Source organism: Fundulus heteroclitus, unplaced genomic scaffold (genome assembly GCF_011125445.2).
Source record: "Fundulus heteroclitus isolate FHET01 unplaced genomic scaffold, MU-UCD_Fhet_4.1 scaffold_113, whole genome shotgun sequence".
Classification (NCBI taxonomy): domain Eukaryota; kingdom Metazoa; phylum Chordata; class Actinopteri; order Cyprinodontiformes; family Fundulidae; genus Fundulus; species Fundulus heteroclitus.
In genome coordinates, this window is record NW_023396526.1 from 657,965 (window position 1) to 681,666 (window position 23,702).

A 23,702-nucleotide genomic window follows, 5' to 3' on the forward strand; every position below is an offset into this window, starting at 1 on the left:
GATTAGGAAGGCTTTACCTCTCTGAGCAATTCAGACAGTGAGAGATCATTAAAAAAAAACCTAATGAGACACGTTAAGCCTTTAGTAGGTGACGAAAAGCCTTTTTTGGTAGAAGAGAAGAAAATCTCTACCCAGACTCTAAACGACGTTGGAGCTGCTGCAAACAATGTGACCCGATAATCAATCGGGTTTGGAACATTTCTGAAGGGCTCCAAAGAAAAGTGAATCAGACACTTTAACAGGTTTGCACCAAGTAGAGTAGTCTGCTTCAGAGCTGTGTAGTCAAAGCTGTGTTGATCAAAGTCGCAAATCAGTAGAAAAAGTCCTTCTCTTCCCTTATACTGAAGAATAGGAGGAATAAAAGTGTTTTCGTTTTGGGGTTTTTTCAGGAATTACTTTTAAATCGGGGCATTTGTAGGATAATTCCTGGGATTATATCATAGATGGGGAGGACAAAAGTCAGTCATGTGAACTCACTGTGTGCCGACTCGGAAGTAACCGATGACTACCGTCGTTTTAATCCTTCTGAGCTCGGTGGCATTTCACTAAAGTTGCTTCCATTCATTTAAAGTGCATCAAGTTTTCTCTGCAGCTAGGAAAAACATCACAGCAGTCACAGCATTCAATAAAGTTTTAGGCTTTTGTTTCACTGTTTGAATTCATCTCGCCTAATATAGGTTTTAAAAACAGCAACGATATGCGCCCTCATCAGTCGTCTGCAATGGTTACATCATGCCCGCTGGTTTTGGCCTCATGGATGAGATGTTGGTGAAGGTCGCCGGCGGGTTTGTGTTCGGTAATTTTTCAGCCAGGCTTTCATATTGACTATTTTTGCAGGCTGTGACTACGGACGGTAAAACTAACCAGATTGGTTAACTATCACACCTGCACACTGCAAGAGCTTCAGTGTAGAATTTATCAGAAGATTTTTGGATGATATGATGGCGTGTGTTTAAATGTTTGCATCGCTTGTGAACTTGGGTGTTGAGCAACGATCAAGTCTGATCAATTCATTTGAGAAATTTTAACTTTTTCTAAGACTCATTTGTTGCTTTCCTTGTGTTGGAGCAGGATTGTTGTTGTTTGTTTGGGGGGGGGGGGGGGTTGCTGTTTTTTTTTAGGAGTTTCTACTACTATTGGAAAAGAACACTGCAATGAATGAGCGGGAAAGTTTCAGAAACAGTCCAGCTCAGTTCATTCCACCCAGATCATGTGGAGACATCATTTTTTTCCTGAAGAAACAAATAGGTATATGTACTGTCTGGCATTTGAGTTACATGCAGTGCTGGCCATGTTACGGTTGGTATTTTAACAATGAGACTAGTTTCTGCCTCCAGTTACCCTCACTAAGTCTAGTTTGGATTTCCAAACCTTGCATGCAGCTACAAAAGCCGCTCGTTGTAATTTTTTTTATTTGTTTGTTTAAAATCTATAAAACAAATCTTTCTCCTTACTGCCGAGTTCCTGAATGGTTGACAAGCAGCTCATCTGCTGCATGGCTGATGTTTCACATTCTAATGAGGCTAACAGTGGAGGAATTGTTATGCATGGCTTTTTTTATTTCAAGTACATTTTTTTATATATATTTTGATTGTTATTGTCATTCAGGTGCAAATACAATTCTATTTGATTTAACCCAATGTCTAATGTAGCATATTGCCTCAAATCAAAGTGCCTCATTCTGCAAACATACGGAGTCGGACTGAGTTGTGGCTGCCGGTCGAACTGCATAGAAAGGATGTCGGCCACTTATTAAACTGCCATAGCTGCGTATTGAGATACACATCAGATCTGCCCCCAAGTTACTTCACACTATGCAAATGCTGTTTACGAAACAGGAAGAACAGGAGCAAATAGTCTGTGAACACAATGGTTTTTGTGAGCAAGTGTAAAGCTAAATATACCCATAGAGGTAACGTTTATTGTAGCGTGTTCAGTGACCTAACCGTAGATATTAGAAGATTAAACTGTGTAGTTTGGGTTGTACTTAAACACAAAAAACTTTCACCAGATTCTTAAAAAAAAACTTTTACCAGATTCTTGTTCGGAAACTACCTATTAAATGCAGGCAGATGTTTTTATTTTTTGTTGGGGTTTTTTATTCTGTAGTGTCTGCAACTGTTTAAAATCAGAACCGTAGTGACAGTCTTTTGTCTGAAGCAGCAGCTTACAGGACGATTTCTTACATGTTGATGCCATGCTTGAGCAACAACGCAGCTTAAGTCTTCATAGGGAGACAACGTCCTTTTGGGGCTTTCCATAAATGAACCAGTATCTTGTTGTTCTTTTATGTTTGCCTAGTCATCCTGTCACTGTCAGGAGGGAAAACATTCATTCTACTGCATTATGCTCATCTAAAGCTCCTCCGATATCTGGCATCCACCTAAAAAGGCTTCACTGAACAAATAGGACATGGTAACACAGTATACAGAATATACGTCAGGATCACTGACAGTACAACTATCTGGCATTATCAGATAAATCTGAGCAAAATCCTGGAGATTTTACACCATAAGCAAGGGATTGATGAGCACCTTTGAGTGTGTCAGGTTGTCTGGCTGGTTGGTTACTGTTGTTTTTTTGTTTTTTTTTATGTGGGCCTAATGGTGAATTTGGCTCGTTTACTGTGAACGAGCATAAGGAGTATACTAGGACTACAGTACAAGGCAAAGTGCAGCCTAAGTGGACCAAGTTTCCCCGCCAGGCTGTCAGGGAGGGCAACCAGATAATCTAGCAGAGGCATGGATTAAAGGGCGGAGGGGGCACAGAAACATATGGCGCCCCTGATACCCATGCCCCTCATGTTATCCGTAAACGAACACAGGCGACAGAACACGGTCACCAGAAGTAAAAAAGCTCACTACGTGTAACGATGACAATAGCCAGCTTTTTTTTTTTTCCCCAACTGCATATGCTGACGGAGAAGTGAGGAAAAATATGAGAACAACTGCAGCTTGAAGCTGCCATGATGCAGCAGCACTGCAATCCCAAATGTGAAAGCCAATCTGATTTAGGAGATGCCACAATTTTATTTATTTATTTATTTTTTTGAGAACTCAAGAAAATCTAAATTGTACACAAAACACATCTTTTGGGGAAATAGTGAAGCAAAGAAAACAGGCCCGCAAACATCTGAGGCATTCCAGTTCCTGAGGATGTATTGTTGCAACAAAAACCCCAAGAGAAAATGTTGGCAGACACTAAAAAAAAAAACTTTTCTAGACATTGAAATTATTTTTGAAAACCCAGAAAAACGTCATCGCATTTCCCTGATTCCCTGAGTAATTAGTTAACCAGTAAACAAGGTTTTGGTCAGGCTGAGGAGTCATTCAGACTGTAGACAAATTAGATTTGGATCTCAAAATCAGATTTTTTTTGGACAGATTTCCAGCACAGTAACGTCTGGGTGATTGATCAGCAGCTCTCTCTCTGGTAAAGGCATAGACATCCTGTCATGGTCTGTGGGTCTTGAAGCTATTCTGTTATTCAGAATTTAACTTTTTCGTTTTGTTTGGGGTCATCAGTCTCTCTTCTACCCACTATTCTAGATTCACACTCGCTGGCCTAACTTTCCCAGCCACTGCTGTGCGTCTGGTTTTGCAGACTTTGCTGTATTCCGAGCTCCGGCAAGGCCCTTTGTTTACTAGAAAGTATAAATCTGGTGTTTTCCTATGTAAATCCTTTGACTACTTTCTGGTGTATATCATCTTCATACAACAGTTCCCTAATCGTCCCTCTGTGGTTTTGGTTTAATGAACACAATATGGTTGCAAATCGTACACAATACGTATTCATCATCATAAAACAGTAATAAATTAAAAAAGCTCACCTATTTGGTCTGGTTTTATCTCTCTATCTTGTAAATGCAGAACATGTAACAGAGGTTCTGTGTTATGTATCTATCTGGAGCAATGAACAAACAGGATTGCAAATGTACGCTTACACGTAATGTACATTCGCTGCTTGAGCAACAGTTAATTTAGCCTGAAAAATGTAAGGCAGTGTTTCAGTGGGATGAGAAAAAGATGTGGAAACCTAAAAAAAAAAAAAAAAAAATTATTAATGCGGTATGAATCCGTTTCAGATCTCAGATGTCTTAGTCTCCATCAGTAGAGCCATGCTCCTGTGCGACTAACGAGCTGTAAGTCTATGTTTTTGCATGTGCACGCTCTGCCCAGCGTCTGCACGCTAACGGGATGAGAAGCATCTGAAAGAGTCAGCGCACATAAGTGGCAGACACGAGTGCGACCACTTTGTCGGAGTCCCACCTGGTGCACCCCCCCCGTCCTGTTCTTTTGGACCCAGCAGAGACAAAAGGCACGGTGAAGTCTGCTGTAACACAGCACAGATGGGATCTCCCTCGCCTTTGCCGTGGCGCCCACAGTGATGCGCTTCACTCCTCCTGACTGTCCGCACGCATCAGATCCGACATGCTCATTCGCTGTCTGCACAGACAGGACGACCCAGGACCACTTCCTCGTCCCTGGAAACCCCTTTGTGTGATTGCAGAGCCTGTGGGAGGATGGAGCGACGGAGGCAGGGAGGGATATTTTTGATTGTGTGAAACCGAGGAATAGAGTGAATCTGAGGGTGGAAGAAAAAAAAAAAGATACACAATGGAAAATGGGAGGAGGGGGGGGGGGGAAGGTGATGTGAAGCAAAAGAGATGAATGAGATTCATGGTCACATGGGGGACAGGAAAGAACGAGACACAGTGAGGTTGTGATAAAGGGGAGTTGGACCTGTACTTGGAGAAAGATGAAAAATAACAAAGAAAGAGTCAAGCTCACAAGACGAAAAGCAAACATAAAATGTAACTACGATCCTGGCAGAAATTCAGCTTAACTCCAATTTTTTAGACAAAGTGTTCTGCACTCACAGCTAACCTTCCACCCGCATCTTAGTTTGATGTCCTTACTAACCAGACGATATTACTGCACTGATTTATTAGAGTGTGATGCTGACCAAGAATTCATAGTAAGAGGATGTCTGCATGCATTTAATAAAATTTAATTTATTATTGTCTAGATCTGGCTAAAGTTATTAGCACATTGATCAAACTAGGGATGCACGATATAACTACATCGGAGTCGGCCAATCTTAGAAATAAGCATTAATTGTTAATATCGCCCCATTTTTAAAAAATGTCTATCTACTTGCCCTTTTGAACCAGTGTTTCAGGAGGTGGACGCGATGGGCTTGGTCATGTGTCGTTGTTGTTTTTGGCCATGAGACTGACAGTAATGCCAACCAAGATTGTGTGGATTTTAGATGAAGCGGAGATGGAAAGTTAGCATTGTGTAAATCTACACTATAACCCACATTCAAGAATTCAGTTTAGGGTAGTTTTTAGTCGTTACAAAATTGTGCAAAATTTTTTATTATCCCAGAAATGTAAATATGTATATGTGTATACAGCCATATTAATATCGGATATCAATATTGACCTAACTTTCCATATCAGTGCATCCCTAAATCAAACCCTTTGTGTTTTAATTACTTTTAAAATGAGGTTTGATATTTTACCCAATGAGCTACAAATCAATGTTGGCACATGAAATAATCGCTTTGAAAAACTACTTATACCACTTTAAATTTAACATTTTGACCAGAGCTGCACAATATATATTTAACTGTGATCATCACAATATCAGTGAGTGCCATACCAAAGTAGCAGCTTGGATATACTTCTTCACCTCTTTTCCGCACTCCCCACTGCTTTACCGTTCACCCTAATTGCTTAAAATCCCCCACCTTCTTTATTTTGTCTCCATGTAACCTGACAGCTCCATCCGGGTCCCTTTTGCTACAGCTAATCTTCATTTTAGAGGGAAAATATTCATCTCTCTAGATTTCCCACCACCTGTTCCCTGCTCTCACATAAGATCAACATATCATCTGCAAACATCACAGTCCATGGAGATTCCTGTCTAAGCTCGTCTGTCAACCTGTCCATCACCACAGCAAACAAGAAGGGGATCAGAGCTGATCTTCGATGCAGTCCCATTTCCACCTTTAACTCCTCTGTCACGCCAACAACACGCCTCATCGCTGTTTTACAGCTCTCATACATGTCCTGCACCACGCTAACAAACTTATCTGCTACTCTAGACTTTTTTATACAATACCAACGCTACTCTCTCGGCATCCAGGGTGAAAAACTCAGAGGAAGCAAAGACGTGTGTCTGGGACGTTCAAACATTAAACGTTGGCCCGGTCAAAGTCCACCCAAAAATCTAGTAAAGAATGTGCGACACAACAGGTACATTTCTGAAAACCGTGCATGCTTTTCCTTGCAGTATAGAATTCAGAACTACTTTGTCTTGTCTTATCACCTAAAAAAATAATATTTTATTGAATTTTGTGTTTGTCGGCGGTGGGCACCGTAAACCAAAAAGTTAGCTTCACTAACTAACTCATATTCCGCGTATTTCACTACCACTAAACCCATGGCAAATAAGGAAATTTGAGGACGCTTACACTAGCCGCTAACTGCTAACCAACGGCTGTCAGTCTGTGTTAAACGTCTTCAGACAAAAGATGCCGCACACACACAGCGCAATATGAACGTGTACAATGCTGAGTGTTTGAGGGGATAGCTGTCTAAGTTATGGATAGATGACTTTTACATTTTGATTTTCATAGAGCAGTGGAAGCATTTGAGAAGAATATTCTATCCTTCTGTGGCCAGGCAGCACCATTTAAAAAAAAAAAAAACTGTGTGGGTTGGAAGCCAGTGTTGCCAGTTCTTTTGAGAAAAACAAGCAACCGGCACCATTAAAACCGAGACGCACAACACAAGCCCAGAAGGCAAACCACCACACTGTAATACAGAGGCCACTTGTAAACAGTATAAATGAAGTGCCTGTGTTTTGTACAGAAGAGATGGAAAAATAATAGTCTTGCAGAGCTGAACGGTTCAACACCCCAAAGCGACCTGTATGCGCATATAACAGAAGACGTCACACAGCAGCTGATACTGGCATCTCCTTTGTTGAGCAATGGAAGCTGACAATATTAAGACCACATCATAATAATAAGAAGAAAGGTAAGAAGAAACTAACATGTATTAACAATGGCTTTTTGTGGAGCATTGACTGCTACTGCCATAGAGGAGTCTGTGTGAATGTGGAGTGAGAGCCCGGACAGTGGTGGCTGAATATCTTGTGGACATTGTTAGCATACTTAACCCGGGTTTTCACTGAAAGCTGAACCGTCACGGCAGTGTCACGGGAGTGCGTGGTGTGGCTGTGCCGCACTTTGTGCCAGGCACCGTATTCCACTGGCAGTGATTCAGAGTGGAGCGCCGCTGCAATGGTTGGACTCGGATACCAGGAGGACTGGCCATTGCGCGATAGTAGCGTACATGCAGGCTTTATATAGAACGATAAACGATACGTCTCGCATGCCTGCTTTATCTAATGTCTTTATAAAAGGGATGAACGGTATCCTTTAAAATGGTGGGATTTTCTACCTCCAAGATAAACGTCTCATCGTCCATGGTGTCAAATATCAAATGAGATCCACTGGTGGCTTGGTGCTAGCTGCAGGTGATGATGTATCGATGTTGCACAGTGAGATGCGATCCAGAGTCTGCACATGTAGTCTTTTAATTTTAAACCCGAGCAGATCCAGTTCCCTTTACATCAACTGACTTCCAGTCTGAACGATCCGTTCTGCTCCAGATTGACGTGGAGGTGGAGTGGCAAGCGGTAAAAGTAAAACAACCGTGTATTTTTGAAAACCAGCGAGACGGGATGCTTCAGAAATGCTCCGCGGCACACTGGGTGGAACCGCACTGATTGACCAGAGAGTTGCAGTGATCAGCTGTGAAGGGGCGCGTCCCCCAAAGTGGTGCTCCCACGACGCTTCCGCATTCAACGGAGCCACGGGGTTACAGGTATCTAAACCTAATGTAGCGGAAGCTAACCAGTCCGCAAACAGTTTCTAAACGAATAACAAAAAGTTTGTTCCGCAATTATCTGTTTGCGGATTAGCTCGACTGTGACGACCATAGGTGGTAGTTCTTATAGTGCTCCATACATATAGTGGAATTGGCTGTTATGTGAAAATACTTTTGAAAGGCAATATATGTTGGCAGGAGCAGAGCTAGCGTCACGTTTCAGAGGGGGCGAGGAATCGTAGATGAAACAGCTTTGCTCGTACAGCGGGTGGTGTCCGGTCAACAGGAAGCACAACTCACCACACAAACAGGTTTCACTCAGGATCGGTCAGATGTCAAGACAGGAAATCTTGCGAAACTTCACAAGATCAAAGCCAAGTTCAGAGTAAATAAACATGGACGACCCGGAAGAACAATGGCGATTGTTTGAAGACTGATTTTAACGGAGAAAATCTAACAAAAGGAAAAGGCGTTGTTGGTTAAATGAGTGGAGACAGCGTGAACGTTACCTTTTTGGGGGGGGTTCGCCATCAGTGGCGGTGGGCAGGGTGGGCCCCTTCATAACCGTGGGCAGCTGGACCCTCTGCCCCCTCGCTCGCGCCATTGCAGTACGTTGGAGTTAGGAATCAAAGAAGACAGTAGCTCTGCTCAATCTAGAAGTACTGTATGTATAAAAGTAAAGCTGGTCTGGCATAAAGAGAACTGATCAGGGATTTTGTTGGCTGACTTCCTTGTAATCAATCAGATTTCTACAAGAAAAAGTCATCTTCCACCATTCACAGTCCCAGCCAGGATGTGAGCATGAAGTCTGCAGTGTCCGGCTGGACTTGAATGGCTGAGATGAGGCAGCGCTGACTGCCTCCTCTGTGGGGCGGCCGAGTCTCAGCAGGTGGAGCGGCTCCGCTACATAACAGGCTCAGTGATTCGATCAAAAGCACCTTCTGTCCAAAATGCCCTCCGTGAGGACCCGAAAACGCCTCAGAGGCTCCCTCTCATGCACTTTGAACAAATGCACCGGATAAATAAAGACATTGACTAATTTCCTCTGGGACATGTGGAAAGTTCAAGAAGAAGTTAGTGTGTTGACTGGTATTTAGCTGGGTTTTAGACAGAGTAAATGTCACGTCAACTTTCTGAGCAAGCCTTTAATCACTGCCTCATTGTTAGTACTCAGAATCCGTCTCTGTGCAGTTCCCCATGCCATCTTCCTCTTTGATAGCAATTCATTTCTTAAGAAAACTAGTTTGCTTCTAGCAGCCTGATACCAATAGAAGTGCCTTGCTCAGTGACTTTGGGTAAAGGCAATACAGAGAGCAGGAGCACTGCACAAGAGAAAGACTGTATAAAACATCTATGTTTTACCCCGGCAGCCACTTTATGAATTACCAATGGCAGTGAAAAGCCCTGAGCATCTTTAATGCAGAAGAATCTGTCCCTTTTTCACTTTGTTCCCCTCTGTTCTCGTTTTTCTTTGCAGTATTCAGCATTTTAACTGAGCCAGAGCAGCTCAGCTGCTGCGACAGTCAGTCCAACAGACGTAAATGCTTTACCGTTTGGTTTATCTGCAACCTGACCACACAGCAAAGGATTTCTAAGAGGCAAGTTGCTGGGAGAGGGGGGGGTCAAAAACATGAAAAATGACATTTCATCAAACAAAAGAACTGTTCCTTTGAAAATAACTGAAGCTTCCCGATGCTTAGAAGTTCCCCGTTATGTTTGAAGCACTCTTATGTGTGAGAGCTCTGTTCCTTAGAGGCTTTTTAAAAGCAGAAAAAGGATGATTTTTTGGTCTCAGAACCTGGCAGTCATTACAGGCAAGGAAGCAACCCATCAATTTCAAGAGTATGCAATTTACTAAATTACATACATCCATATAAAATGACTGCCTGTCTATTCTTGGAAAATGCGTAACTTTCTCCGTCAGAAACAAGCTCAAAAACAATGGCCATAAGATCGGTTCACCTCTCAGAGAGACACCAGCTCGCCTCCTGGGTTCATCAAGCTCTGTTAGCTCATCTAATCGTTGAACGGATCAATTAACAATCAATTTCAAATTAGTGGTGCGAGGCCACCGTACTCCGGAGAGGCGAGGGGGGAAATGTCGATATATAGTCCTTGCTTCAGGACGCATCATGTTGGACAGCTCTCCTCTAAAATCATCCCACAGCTGAGTCCACATCCGTCACCTCATCCTTCAGCAAACACGACTCCCAAGCAGCCGTCTGTTAGTATAGATGGGGGGAAAGAAAGTCTGCTTTGCCCCAAGAAGCACTGGGGAGCTGTGTTTTTTTTTTTTTGCGCAGTGATAATCACAAGTGTAAAAATCTCTTTATTTGAGTAGTAATAGTGTGACCACATCAGCATCAGTGGGTTGTGTGATACTACTCTCATCGCGTTTAACTGCTTCTAACGAGTGTGGAAGGAGGAAAAGTAGTCATTTGCGCTCTCGGAAAGTAATAGTACAACATTGTCTGTTTTAATGTGAGCTCCTTTTATAGCAGGTATCTTTATAAATCTAATAATTGCTCTGTTTACTATAGGGGGAATAAACTAGGGAAATATAAACAGCGAAATGAGCCTCATCATACCAAACTTTGACCTAATGCGGGGGCAGGACTCAGATGGAGACCAAAGCCTTCACTGCAGAAGCAGAAGAGCGATTTGTGATTAAAACAGATGAATGACTGAAATACAGTGGAGGATGTCTTGAAACTCAGAAACTTTGCGACGACTGTCGATTACACTTCAGTCCTCGGCTGAACTCACAGCATCCTTCAGACTTACTGGCATCCATGTTGAAGACATGTAAATAAAATCATTAATCAAACGTGTCTTGTGGCAGTAACATGGTCTCCCCGCGAGAAACCATGAGATATCCAGCCTTTTATCCGTCCATCCATTGTGTATAACCGCTTATCCTTGCAGGGTGGCGGGTGGGGCTTGGTGCCAATCTCCAGCAGTCATTGGGCGAGAGGTGGTACACCCTGAACAGGTCACCAGTCCATCCCAGCCGACCTTTCCTTTAAGGACATTTATTTGATTCTTTATTTAGTGATTTCATTATTGTTGTGTCACAACTGACACTTGACACATGAAATTAATAAAACCGTTGTTTAAATTTACAGCTGTTGTTTTGAGTACATACGTTTACTGATATTCACAAGCTAACCTATTGTTTTGAAGGCATACCAGAGGGGAAAATTATCCGTTCCATCATCACATACAACAATCGACACTCTGGGTGGCTTCGGTGTAAAACAGAGAATGAATATGTTAAAGCACCTCATGTTGCTGTAGAATGTGATGCTGTGGGCCTGCTTATCTTCCACAGGCCCTGGGACCCTTTCTAGACTACATGGCAACAGGAACTCTTTGAACTACTCGGACATTTTAACTTCAAACCTGTCAGCTTTTTTCCAGAAGATCGTCATCACAAGGCAAGGAGTTCTGTCCCAGTGGCCAAAAACGACCGTTCAAAGTACTCACAGCAGGACACTGAGAAGTGTGGCACAATCAATTTTGGGGTTTTTTCCCGCACCGTTGAATAAATGCAAATTAAAAGTTAGATTTTTTTCTACATCTAGGTGTGAGATTATGCTACTGCAATAAAAACAATATATGTTTTAAGACTTTGTACAGGTTTACAAAGCCAAAGCACGCTGTATTTTACTATCAATTTACTGTGTATTTTAATAGTGTGTCTGTTTTTACGGTAAACTATGTGAGGTGACTTTGACTGTCAAAAAAGGCGCTTGCAAATAAAATGTATTATTTTTTTTTTTCATTATTATTATTAACTACAAAACTACTATTTAACTATTTTTACTTTTTTTATTAAACTATTATTAATTTCTCATTGCTTTTTAGATTTCCTTAATACGAGTTACAAGTTTCAAGTGGACTCTATATTTAAGAAATTGAGAGTTAGAAATAAAGGATTTGTCAGTGCCAACTTTGCATAATTTTGCTTGTTTAGTTTTTTTTCCCCCTTATCAATTCTGATTCTGGGTGCATCTTCTCAAATCTACAATTCAGTCATCAAGGTAGAAAACACTAGCCCTGGATCGGAGTCATAGCGAGCGCTGCTTAACGAACCAGTCTGACCTGAAGGTTTGTGATTGGTGGTTTAGACTGATGAGGTCATTATGGTCTCGGGGAAACCTTGATCCTTTGGGACAAGTGAAATTTATTTTCCAGGGGGGATAACAGGGTCCATCAGCCCAAACACGCTGTCACACACACACACACACACACACACACATCCTCCCACACACCTGTGGGAATAATGTATTTCCTTCTCCATTGATCTGTGCACATAAAGGCTTACAGTGATGAAGACAGCGACTATTCTCGGCAACAACAGAGAACAACTTAACGACCCTGAGGCAGTCACTGAGAGACGCAATCTATCAAGCACGCCGACCCAAGGAAGTGAGCGGTGTAGGAGGGCTTCTGTGAATTATAAGTCAATTAACATGGATTGCTGCAGACGTGAGAAAAAAAGAGAACAGCAGTATTTTAGTCAGGTTTATGAAGACGAATGTAGCTGGGATAGACCAGCGTAAACTTTTCAAAGCAGAACTATAAATGGTCTGTTTAAAGAAATTGTCACGGAGACTCAGAGGCAGGTTACCAACTCCAAATGTAAACCGGTGTATTTGTGATAGCTGCACAGCCGAGAAGCCATACCGGTTCTGTTTGATTGGCCTCTGCCTGCAGTTCAGAACGCTAACTCGCAATACTCCTATTAACTAGATTAAAGAGACTTTTGAATGTTTTCTTTAATCGTGCAGAACTTTTATCACAAAACAAACACACAACCCCTTAAAGAAGACATTTTCAGAGAGGAAGAAGTCATTTTAATCTCTCGAGTCCTGCAAATTAAAAAAAAAAAAAAGTGATCAACCCAACGCTGTGTCTGCATGAGGCAAACATCTCCCGGAGTTACTAAAATGACATGTGAGTGCTGACAGCAACCCCCCCCCTCCTTCAAACCTCAAGAGCCAGCAAAGCAGGGCTGATCGTTTCAAGGGCAGGATCGTCAGGGCGCCATGACATGAGGAGGACATCAACTTTAAATATGCATAAACCCAGGGCTCACCACAAGCTCACATAGATGCACGCCGGAGAGGAAAAGAAATCAAGCTGAAGCTTCCTCTCGTTTAACATCTACAAGCTGTCAGAGTACGTCCCAGACACGGATAATATCATGGACTCTTCAGCATGTGGCTTTGTGGCAGCCCTGCGCCTAAAACCAAACGTAAAGTTCTGAAACAGGTCTGCAAGACGTTTGGATGGCTGATTCTTATCTATGGGCTGTTAAAATAATGCCCTTATCACACAGAAACACAGAGAGGGGAAATTATCTCACCGCTTAAGAGCAGTGAGATCTTGTGCAGCACATCTTTTAATTGTAGCTCTTTGCTCACTGATGAAGTGCCTTTAATGTCCTGCGTATCGTAAAGTAAAGCTACTTAATTCATAAAACTTCTTATCTTATTCTTATCTGAAATGAACGAACTTGCATCAGAAATCAAAGTTTTTACAACACTCCAAGCGACAACAAAAAAAAAATCTCACTTTAACGCGTCTGACAAGTGCACTGACGTCTCCAAAATGAGCTGCAGTTTTGACACCCTAGTTTCATCATCCAACCCAAATGCACCAAACGGAGTGCCAGACCCAAATGATGACAGCAGTACATCAACATCACCCGGCTCCCTGTGCGTACTCATGTTTACCTCCTTTTGATTAAAAAGGCACAGCCAACCCCCCCCCCCCCCCCCCCCCGAAAACCCCATAAGCCCCAAACCTCCAGCCCCCCAAACCTCTGTGAAGCGTCCACATCAGACGCTCAACCCAGATGCTCGGGCCAAGTCCCTCACAACACAGCAGCCCTGTGCACTCTTCGGGGTTTAGTTTAATGTGTGCTTAAGAGACCGAGGGACCGGGCAAACGGCGCTCTCTCGCTCCCCCTTCCAAATATCTGCCCATCTTTTATTCATTCACTCTCTCCCAGGACGGCCGCTGCTGCCATCATCCAGGGGGACGGATCCGCCGTCTGAAGTTAGCCCACGTCTCTGCTGCTCAGACGTGCGCACACGTGCGCATGCACTTTGCAAGAGGTCCCAGAGGTCTTTTAATTTTTTGAGAGACTATTTTTAGTGTGAGAAATAATCGAGGTGGAAAGATCCATCTGTCCAACACTCTTGTTCCAGCTGCTCCTTTTTAGCGGCGGGCGTAAAGAGGTGGGGGGGGGGGGGTTACTACTTACCAGATGAAAATTACACAGAGTGGATGATTATTATTTTTTTATCATCTTCTGCATTAGCAGGGGAAAAGAGTGTATTAGGTTAGGTGGACTTCATCAAAAATCAAGGAGACATCACACAGAACGGGTCTCTGTTTTAAAGGCGCAGCGCGCTGAAGGCCGTTCAGCATTTATTTCCCGTTGAAAGCCTGTGAACATTTTTAATTGACTACAAGATAAAATTATCTGAACAAAACTAAGGTGCCAAAGAGCCATATTGGTTGACAAAACACAGCACCAGCAAACAACAGCATCTACATATCTTTAATATATTTTATTTGGATTTTTTAAGAACCATCACCATGTGATGCATGAATAAGAAGAGGAATGAAAATATTACAGGACTTTTAAAATTTATACCAGGAGAAATTTCTACATTTGTGCAACCGATTGCCTGTAAAAGTCACAGAAGTGCTAAAGTCAATGGAAAACTATCTAACATTGCACATCGCCCTGAACAGACCACAACAACAGAGAAGAATAGGGCAATCCTGGGAGACAAGGGTAAGTAAAATATTCTTGAAATTAGTATATTTTTTCTTGATTTGAGCAGCTAACTAAGACCATTTGCCAATGGAATTAGTATATTTACCCCTAAAATAACATAATTAGACATCCTGCACTTGAAATAAGATGATGGAGATGAGTTCTTATTTTAAGTGTGCAACAATCTTGTTCCATTGGCAAATAGTCTTATTTACCTGTTCAAATCAAGGAAAAATAAACATATTTCAAGAACATTTTACTTACTTTGAGTTCCCTTGTTAGAAGGCTACAAAAGGCTAGAGACTGGGGCAGAGCCTTACCATCCAACAAAACAGCAACTCTAGAAAGGTGGTTCTACAAAATATTGACTGTGGGGGGGAGAGGAGGGGTTGAATACAAATACACGCCACACTTTTCTGAATGATATTTGTGCACAATGTGTAAAAACATGTATCATGTTTGTCTGGTTCACAATTAAGCATCAGTTAGTTTTTGAATGAGATACACTGAAACACGTGGGTGTACTTTGGCAAGGCTGTGTGTAAACCTCCCCTCTATTGTAATGTAATGCCTTCCTTTTCCATCCTGTTTAACACAGTTTTCAGGCATGTCAGCATCCTTTGGCAATGAATACAACAAAGCTGCTGTAAAACTGAGAGCTGTGTATCATATTTCAGTAATCTACTGTCTCAGAAAGTAAATCTGCAAACAGAATGACATTGCACACAACAGACGATCCAGGTTCACCATTCAATGTCAGACTGGTTATTTAAGCAGAGCCTCAAAGGTTAACAAGCTTATGGTCAGAGGGGGGGGGCAAATATATTGGTCTGAGCGCAGCTTTGAAACAGGCACAAATGCTCTGAATGGCAACGACTTTGAAAAAAAAAAAACTCCATGTTGTCTCCTACTCTAATGCTTTTTTGTTCTCATTGGGCTTCTCGTCCAAAACAAGCGGACAGCCAGATTTAGGCCTGGAGGCTACTCTGAATGTTCCTGTGAATGCTAATTTGAAATGTTCTATAAGAAGTGTTATGCACACCAGCAACACAACTAAAAGCCGATGGTTGAAAAGTTCAGGGTCACAACATCCACTTGGGATTTAATTTGTTGCATTGATTGAAACTCCGAATCAGTCCCTGCCGCAGCCTCCGGTGTTATGTTCTGGGTGGATCATCAAAATAAAAAAAATTTGGGGCATCATGAACAGGTAACCTGACTCTCGCCAGATGGCTGTGGTTCTGCAGAGCTCCACACGTCCGTCTAGAATCGCTGCCATTGGGAGGGATTTCAATCCCACATAAAATGGACGAGCCAATCAGGATCGCCGGGCGGGATTTTCGTAGATGTGACGTATCAGAGAAGAGACTGTTTGGACTCAGACAACAATGGCGGCTCACAGCGAGGAAGCAAGCGGTGACCAGACGTACCTGACCTGTCCCCAGCAAAAGCTGTCCCCGGGAATGTTCCCAATTTCGGTGCATCATGATGGAGTAAAAAGGTTTAACACAGCAAAAGGTATTTACTCGGTCCTGCCGCTGTCCCAACTTTGCGGCCGCCAGCTTAGCAAAATCAGAGACGTCCCCAGTTTTCATTAGAGAAATCTGGTCACCCGGAAACATTGATGTTGCTATTTCATCAGTGTTGTTCAATCTACCGAATATTAATTCTTCAAAAGGTTTGAAGGCTTTTGTTAGTGAAAACGATGGTTTCGGTTTCGATGTTGGTTTTGATGTGAGTGGTTGAAGTAGCACGTCAGTAAAGATGACGGACAAGTGGTTTATCAAATCATATCGAAGGATTTTTTTATAAAGCCCCTCCTTCTGAAATACATCTTCATTGGAGCAACCCCAGATGGATGTGTGGAGCTCTACGGAACAAAATCCATTTGGGGAGAGTCAGGTTAATGAACAGAGCCCGTTTGTGCTTTTATATCACCTGAGATGTTTGCTGTGTCAAGTGCTAAAACAATTGGTTTATAGCAACGCAACTTCTGATGTGCTTTCCGCTGCCTTGTGAATTTATTAATTTACCCTGAACTTTTGTCACCGTGCAACTGCAAACAGGAATTCCAATGACAAAGCAGACCCCATAAAAAAAAAGGAGAACCTCGACCGGATTTGGGGTACTGGGGCACCCTCCTGGAGCCAAGCTTGGTGGCCGTATATTTTGGTCTCATCTAACCAGAGCACCTCCTTCCACCTCTTTGCTATGTCCCTTACAGAGGCAATAAACCACAGCTTTTGCCTTAAAAAAACAACTTTGACCTTATTTACTAATTAGTTGACTTCAGAAGTTCTTTGCACTTGATTTCATTGAGCGTTAGGGGGGTAAAGGGGAAAAATACACAAGCATGCCATCCTTGTTAGATATTTTATTTTTATTGGAAACCATGCATATGTTCCTAAAACTTCACAATCCTGCTCTAGGTTATGGTGGTCTGTGACATGAAATCAAAGTATAATAGTTTTACGTTTGCAGTTGAAATATGGCAACATGTTTAAGGTTCAGGTGGCAGGAGCACTTTTCCATTGCTCTTGAAACACTGTAAATCAGAAGAACCCAATTTCCTATCCCGGCAACCAACTCAGAGATGAAGATACGATGTTTATGAGCATCTTGGGAGCAATGACGGCTAAAGAGGAACATGACATGTCCTCTAACTAATTCTCAGAGCACGGAAGCACCGGCGGTGAACCGAGCTGAGTCAGTAGGTAGTCCTGTTCGGGTCACGGACAGATTTCTATCACTCCTCTCCTCCTCGCTGGTGCACAGACATCGATGAACAGTGTTTAAATGGGAGTGAATCCTCTCAGCTCTGGTTGTTAAATAAGCCCAAAACAATCAAGTGTCTGCTTACACTCATTTGAACTGATCACATTGTTCTAGTGACAATGTCTGACATAAAAAAGGTGGAGGTCAGTACGCGCTGCCAAAACAAGCAACCACAATCAATACTTGCTTTGCTGCATCAGACCTTATTTATAGCAATGCTGGCAGCTCCCTACCAAGACGTGAGAGGAGGAAAGGAGCACCGGCCGCAAACAAGTTGGCCTCCTAATAGAGCTCACACTGGAGTCCTGAACAATTTACGTTGCACTTGGTCATGTTAGTGGATCTTGATCACTTTAGGAATATATACAGTAAAATAAATAGCACAGTGAATCTGGTGGTGTCAATTAAATCACTGGATACAGGCCGAAACCGATCTTGACAATCAAAAGGTTGCATTATGACACACACGAGTAAAGCAGAGGAGGCCCAAAAAAACGCGCCGGCTGCAGTGGTGTACAGCTAAAAATAAATGTGAGCAGCAGAGTGAAACACCTGGCTGATAAAGGCTACACGGGATAGCTCTCTGATTTACACATCAGGACTCAGTGAGTGTGTGCTTCAGAGGAAATGCTCCGTGAGTCCCAGGTAAATGGCTGCGAGTTAGGCATGACTCGGTTACCTGTATGAAGCACTTCAAGAAGGTTACATAAAAAATCTCCAGTCATAATTTCCCTAGAGTTTAAAGCACTTTTAATGAGGTGCCAGGAAAAAGTGCATGAGTGACCAGATTTCTCCTCCGGCCTTATGGCGCACGGAGTGATGCACTGCTACCCGAGCGCGGCTGTGTGCACTGCCAGTCAGGTGGCTGAAAGAAGGCTATGAGACGTGTCTCTTTGCTGACAAGAAAGACGGGTTTAGCTGTTTGGAAACATATACAGCACAGACACGTAAAGAAATACCACGCCACCTCTCAGTTTTACCAGGGCAATGCTCCACTACCAGCGGCGGGCTACAGAAGCAGATACACTGACACGTTTTAACCTGCTAGTATTTGTGTTAAGAATGCAAGATGGTCAACAATAAGAAGAATGGTGGAAACTGCTATGGTTGTCTCAAATAAACACTTTAGATCTAGTCCTAAATGTGTACATTTGTACTTTAAATAGTGCTCATGCAATATCCATGGCCTTTCTACTGAGCTTATAGCAGCCCTTACCTACATGAGCGGTTGTTCAGTCAAGCATCTTTTTCTCCTTCTTTTAATATTTATAAATTGAGATAATTGTGCACCAATAATTAATATCCTCTTTTAGTGGGTTTCTTTTTAGGCTAAAGCCTCTCTATAATACAGAATATACCGGGGATGATAGACATAATATATGTGGGGGGGTTGCTACAGTTTATAACCCAGCATAAAGTACAAAAACCTCGCTTGATTCGCGCCTTCTGAAGGAACATCGATGGAATATTGTGCAGGAACCCGCAACCAAGAAGTAAAGTGAGGTCAGAAAAGAAGCACAATGTTTACACAAGCAAATTGTGTAATTCCCACATGAGCCGTACAGGCATACACAGTGATTTTCCTCTGGGGTCGCCCAGCCGGCGCGCTCTCCTGCGCTGCTGCTGCTGCTCGCCATAGCCTACTTCTCGTTAATCGGACGGATTACCAGCGCAACCCTCCACCGTCTGCTCCGTTTCTATTTAAAAATCCCGAACAGTCCCACCGCCACGGCAACCGCGCTACATACTCCGTGTGTGTGTATCAGTGGCGATGGTGTGCTTTAACACGCGACAAAAATAATAGTTTTAGCCATCCGCCTGTGTGAAACGAGCGACGGGGTTATCAGGCGCGCCATAGCGCATTAGGGTCACAGTCAAAGGCGCTTTGGACAGAAAGGACATGGCGACTACTGAGGAAGAGAGAGAAAAGGAGAGGAAAAAAGTGCCTGGAAATGTGGGTATTAGTTTTTTGTGGAACTGTTGAGGATTTGTCAGCTTGATCCAAACAGAGTGGAATAAAGAAGGCTGGGATCAAATTGCCGCGGCACGCGTTTTTTAATGTTTGGCACCGTTTAATTCCACGTGGATCCGTTGCAAGTGTGTAGAAGCAAAAAAAATAAGTTGTGTAAGTCTTTGCCGTCTTTAGAGTTTTATTTTATCATCGTTGTAATATTACAGCTGGTGAAAGGTGTTGGAGACAGGTAAACAAGTTTGGAAGTGCCACGCAACTTACCCTCCATGCAGAAAATAACCATCCAGGCGATCCACAGGTCCGAATTCTGAAACTTCACCATGATTCTGAAGTTCTCAGTGACTCGTTCTCACTTTAGGTCCAGTGCTTGTTTCTTTGTAGAACTCTCTGCTATGTTGGCAGATCCCTTAAAGAAAAGTAGCCGCTCCTTTTACCGACATGGGACCCCCGCTATGTGACTTTACGCAGCGCGCAGCCGTGCCTTTTCCTTAAACATGATTGAAAACACAACACACGGCGTCACTATGAAGTGTCTCCACGCCAGGCTCCTTGTATCTCCACTCCTTCCCGGCCGCGCTTTATTCTTTGGGAGCTGACGGTGATTCCAAGACTGTTTTTCTCTACCGGCCCCTCTCCAGTCACTTTTACGCACGCTTGCACAGAACTCAGCGTCCACCCGCTGACGTCCCCTAACCTGCCCACTGACGCCGAAATGGATCTAGAAAATGCTCTGAGGCTGGCACGTTTCCCGCCCGCTTGCTGAGTCTCTCCGACGCGTCTTGTTGCGCTCCATGGTTTCTCGTCTGCTCCGCTCCTGCTGAGCGGACCTCCGAGAAAGTTGGCCGAGAGGAGAGGCACTGCCAGTTCTGCTCTGTGTTTTTCAAAATAAAAGACGTCATGTTGACCGGGACAAGCAAAGACCGAAGTTCTCACACTGTGGTACAATTAGCACCAGCGGTACTTTGACCTATTTTTTTACAGGAACATTTAATCATGCAGACCAGCCACTTAAGTTTATAATTAATTTAATTTTAAGGGATGCACTGTACTGTTTCCCCGAAATATCACTCAGTGTAATATGCTGGTGAAGATCTCGCTTTGTTTTTTTTACTTTTTTGGAATCACTCAGTGTATTCTCATTTCACAAATACAGATGTATCTTTATAATCATATACCTTAAAGTGCACTTATGCTCTTAAAACCTGTTCTCTCTCTCTCTCTCTCTCTCTCTCTCTCTCTCTCTCTCTCTCTCTCTCTCTCTCTCTCTCTCTCTCTCTCTCTCTCTCTCTCTCTAATATAATACCTGAGTACGTTTTAGAGTAAGTAAACCAATTACATGGATTGAAGTTAGCTTGCTAGAATTTACATATTTGTAAAGTCAATTTGAAAGAGGCTGTTGGAAATTACATTTATATGACTTTCTTTTGTCTGTAATTTTCTATACATGCATCGATCGAATCACCCACAATTTCCAATGCAAAATGCAAAGTATTGCAACAATTTAGTTGGGTAGATCCCAAATATGTCCAAAATTACTTTATGGCCAACTAGATTTTGATTTTGCGACTATGGTTGTAGAAATATCATAAATAGTACAGTGGGTAAGAACGTCTGCGGGTTTTCCAAGAGAACTTCAGTTTTCGGGATCTGTTATTTTTGTGCATGTATTATTATTATTATTATTATTAATTAAGTAATGTTTTTATTATTAGTATTATTATTATTATTATTATTATTATTATTATTATTATTATTATTATTATTATTATTATTATTATTATTATTTTTATTATTATTATTATGTGAATAAATAAATTCGGCAGCAAAAGAGCAGCGTGGTTGGATTCAGTCGGGGAAAGGACGTTTATTTTCCAGGCAACGCTTCCGCCGGCCCGCCTCAGCGCGAAGTGAGTCTGCGCGGCTTGACTCCCCTCAGCTGCGGATGATTGAGATGAGCTCGAGCCCGGCTGTTGCCGGGAGACGGCTGACGCTGGACGAAGAGGGAGACGTCCATGCCCTCCTGCGGCGCGCGCACAGAACGAATAGAACAGAATAGAAATAAATCAAACAATCCATTCACACCTTCATTGTGTTGCACGCGGCTTTGGCTTCATGACACCTTTAAATTATGGTTGCTATAAATACCAATGATAAATATAAACTCTAATAAATCAGCCAGCTACATTACTGCTGTGTAACTGCATTCTTTTTTTTCTTTTTTTCTTTTTTTGCCGTACACACAGAATTCAGCGGCCTTCTTTGATCACCGCTGCTACATTAGCCCCTCGGTTCTGAGTCATTATTCCTAATTTGAAATGTAAATATCGATGCGGTGTCAGTGGTGCAACATGCAGCCTTCCAAGGAGCCTCAGTCAGGTGAGCTCTGCAGCGCTCACTCTGCACGAAATGTGAGGTGGATTGTTTACCGCTGCAGGGGGCGGGGTGGGGGGTAAAAGAGAGTGAGTGACTGAAATACTGTAAGCTCCAGAAGACAGCATCAAACCGCCTGCATTCAGGCCTCTAATCTCTCTAAAGCATTGGTGACACTTGGCTCACCTCAGCACCGAATGAATGATCGGATGGGTGGCTCAAACTCTCCAGGGCGACCAGTCCAAGAAGTTTCACTGCATCCAAACATCAGGTTCACAGTAAGTGTTCACATTGATTGCGGTTCGCTGACTGATTTGAATTTTAGACAATTGGTGGTGGGAAAAAAATCAAATCAAGAAGAAAGACAAAAAAAAGTGTGATGGATACAGTACCCATTTGTTACTTCATCCTGTCTTCAGGATTTCAGACAGCAGACATATTAAGGTCGGAGCATCTGAAGATTGCCCTGAGGCCTTTGCATCGCTGTCTGTATCCTTCACTTTCCCCTTGTTCGAGATTAAAGATTTAAACCTACGTGCATGCGGCGCACCAACAGACGTCTTTTTAAACGATTCTGCTGCTTTTGTCAAAATTGAGCAAGGTTCGAGGATAAAACCGAGAATGGCCGTGTTGTGCTGGATCACATCCAGGTGAGTGGGATACCAACGTTGCCAGGGGTGGGGCGGGTGGGTTATGTAAAACCTGTGCATGTCCAGGCCACGAACAAAGGGCCATTCACAGGTCAGTGAGCTGGCAAAGCGAGCAACCTTTGCCTAATTCTTGGAGCACACGTACCAATATGATCTGCGATTACTCGTTAACGATAAACCATGTTGTCAGCAAAAACATTGCTAAGACAATGCTGAACATGAACAATTAGTTCAAAACTAAAGATATCACCTTGAGTCAACGTCTATTCATCGTTTTAAACCGCCACTCTTCTAACCTCCTGCCGTGACTGGCTGTGCTACACTGCCTGGTATCACAAACAAAACCTGTCCGCTGTTTTTTGGGAGTGGTTGTTTTTGTCCTTTGTGGTCACTTTATTTTAAAGGAGCAATAAGCAATTTTTCATTATTTTAGATAGAAATAACAAAAAATATTTTTGTGAATATCTAAAGTACCATTTAAATGGAATATGGTATTACATCTCTGTGTTGTTCTCCTGGTTCTTGTTCACAAAGCCGGGCCGGCCGCACATGCATGTATGTCCACGTGAACAGCTGCCATGAGCCTCCCTGCTCATGAAATGCCACCGTCAGAGCAGAGTGGCGCAGCAGCGAAATGGCGGAGAGCACGCCCAGCAGATTGAAGCGTTCTCTTGCTAACGGCATTATAAAGTCATGAGTTACTTACTTCTTCACTAGACATGTTCCTCCAAAAGTTGACGCGGTTTTGCTGAGTTTATCCCTGCAAATATGTGCGTACGAGGCGATGGGGGAGAAGGGAAGGGATAATGGGGGCAGGCGGGTGGTCTGCAGCTGGAGTAGAAGTAAAGAGAGACATGGCTTATAACACGTCTTGTTTTGGTCTACAGACAGAGCTCAAGCCCCATCTAGTGGTGAAATATCACTTATTGCTCCTTTAAGCTAAGGCTACATACAAATCTGAGTCAAATCCAGGCCTACAGCCTTCCGAAAATGAATTACAAAGCGCGCACCCTCTGTTCTCTGGACATTTCTGTTGATTTTCCTGATGGGGCTGTACTGTTACCTTAAAGTTTCTTAGCGCCGGTAAGGGAGGTTGCGGGGAACCTATGCAAGAAGGAGGCTACAGGCAACTTTTCGTTTTTTTTTTGTTTTTTTTTTTGTTTTTTTAGGGCTAATTTTCCTACCTTCTTCCTTGGTGACTGCACTATTCAGACAGCACTTATCATGGCAACCGCT

At 42.8% G+C, this 23,702-nt stretch overlaps 1 protein-coding gene across 3 annotated transcripts in view; it reads right to left on the reverse strand.

Moving 5' to 3' along the window:
* The window catches only part of igsf11 (immunoglobulin superfamily member 11), a 147,509-nt gene extending 127,224 nt beyond the window's left edge, over positions 1-20,285 (reverse strand). Inside the window, exon 1 of one of the 3 annotated variants that reach the window (XM_036128724.1) lies at positions 19,708-20,285. In XM_036128724.1, coding sequence (XP_035984617.1) covers positions 19,708-19,768 — 61 coding nt within the window. In that variant the 5' untranslated portion in view covers positions 19,769-20,285. The remainder of the gene's footprint in view (positions 1-19,707) is intronic. The other 2 variants (XM_036128723.1, XM_012880262.3) reach the window with 2 other exon arrangements.
* Positions 20,286-23,702: the final 3,417 nt, after the last annotated feature.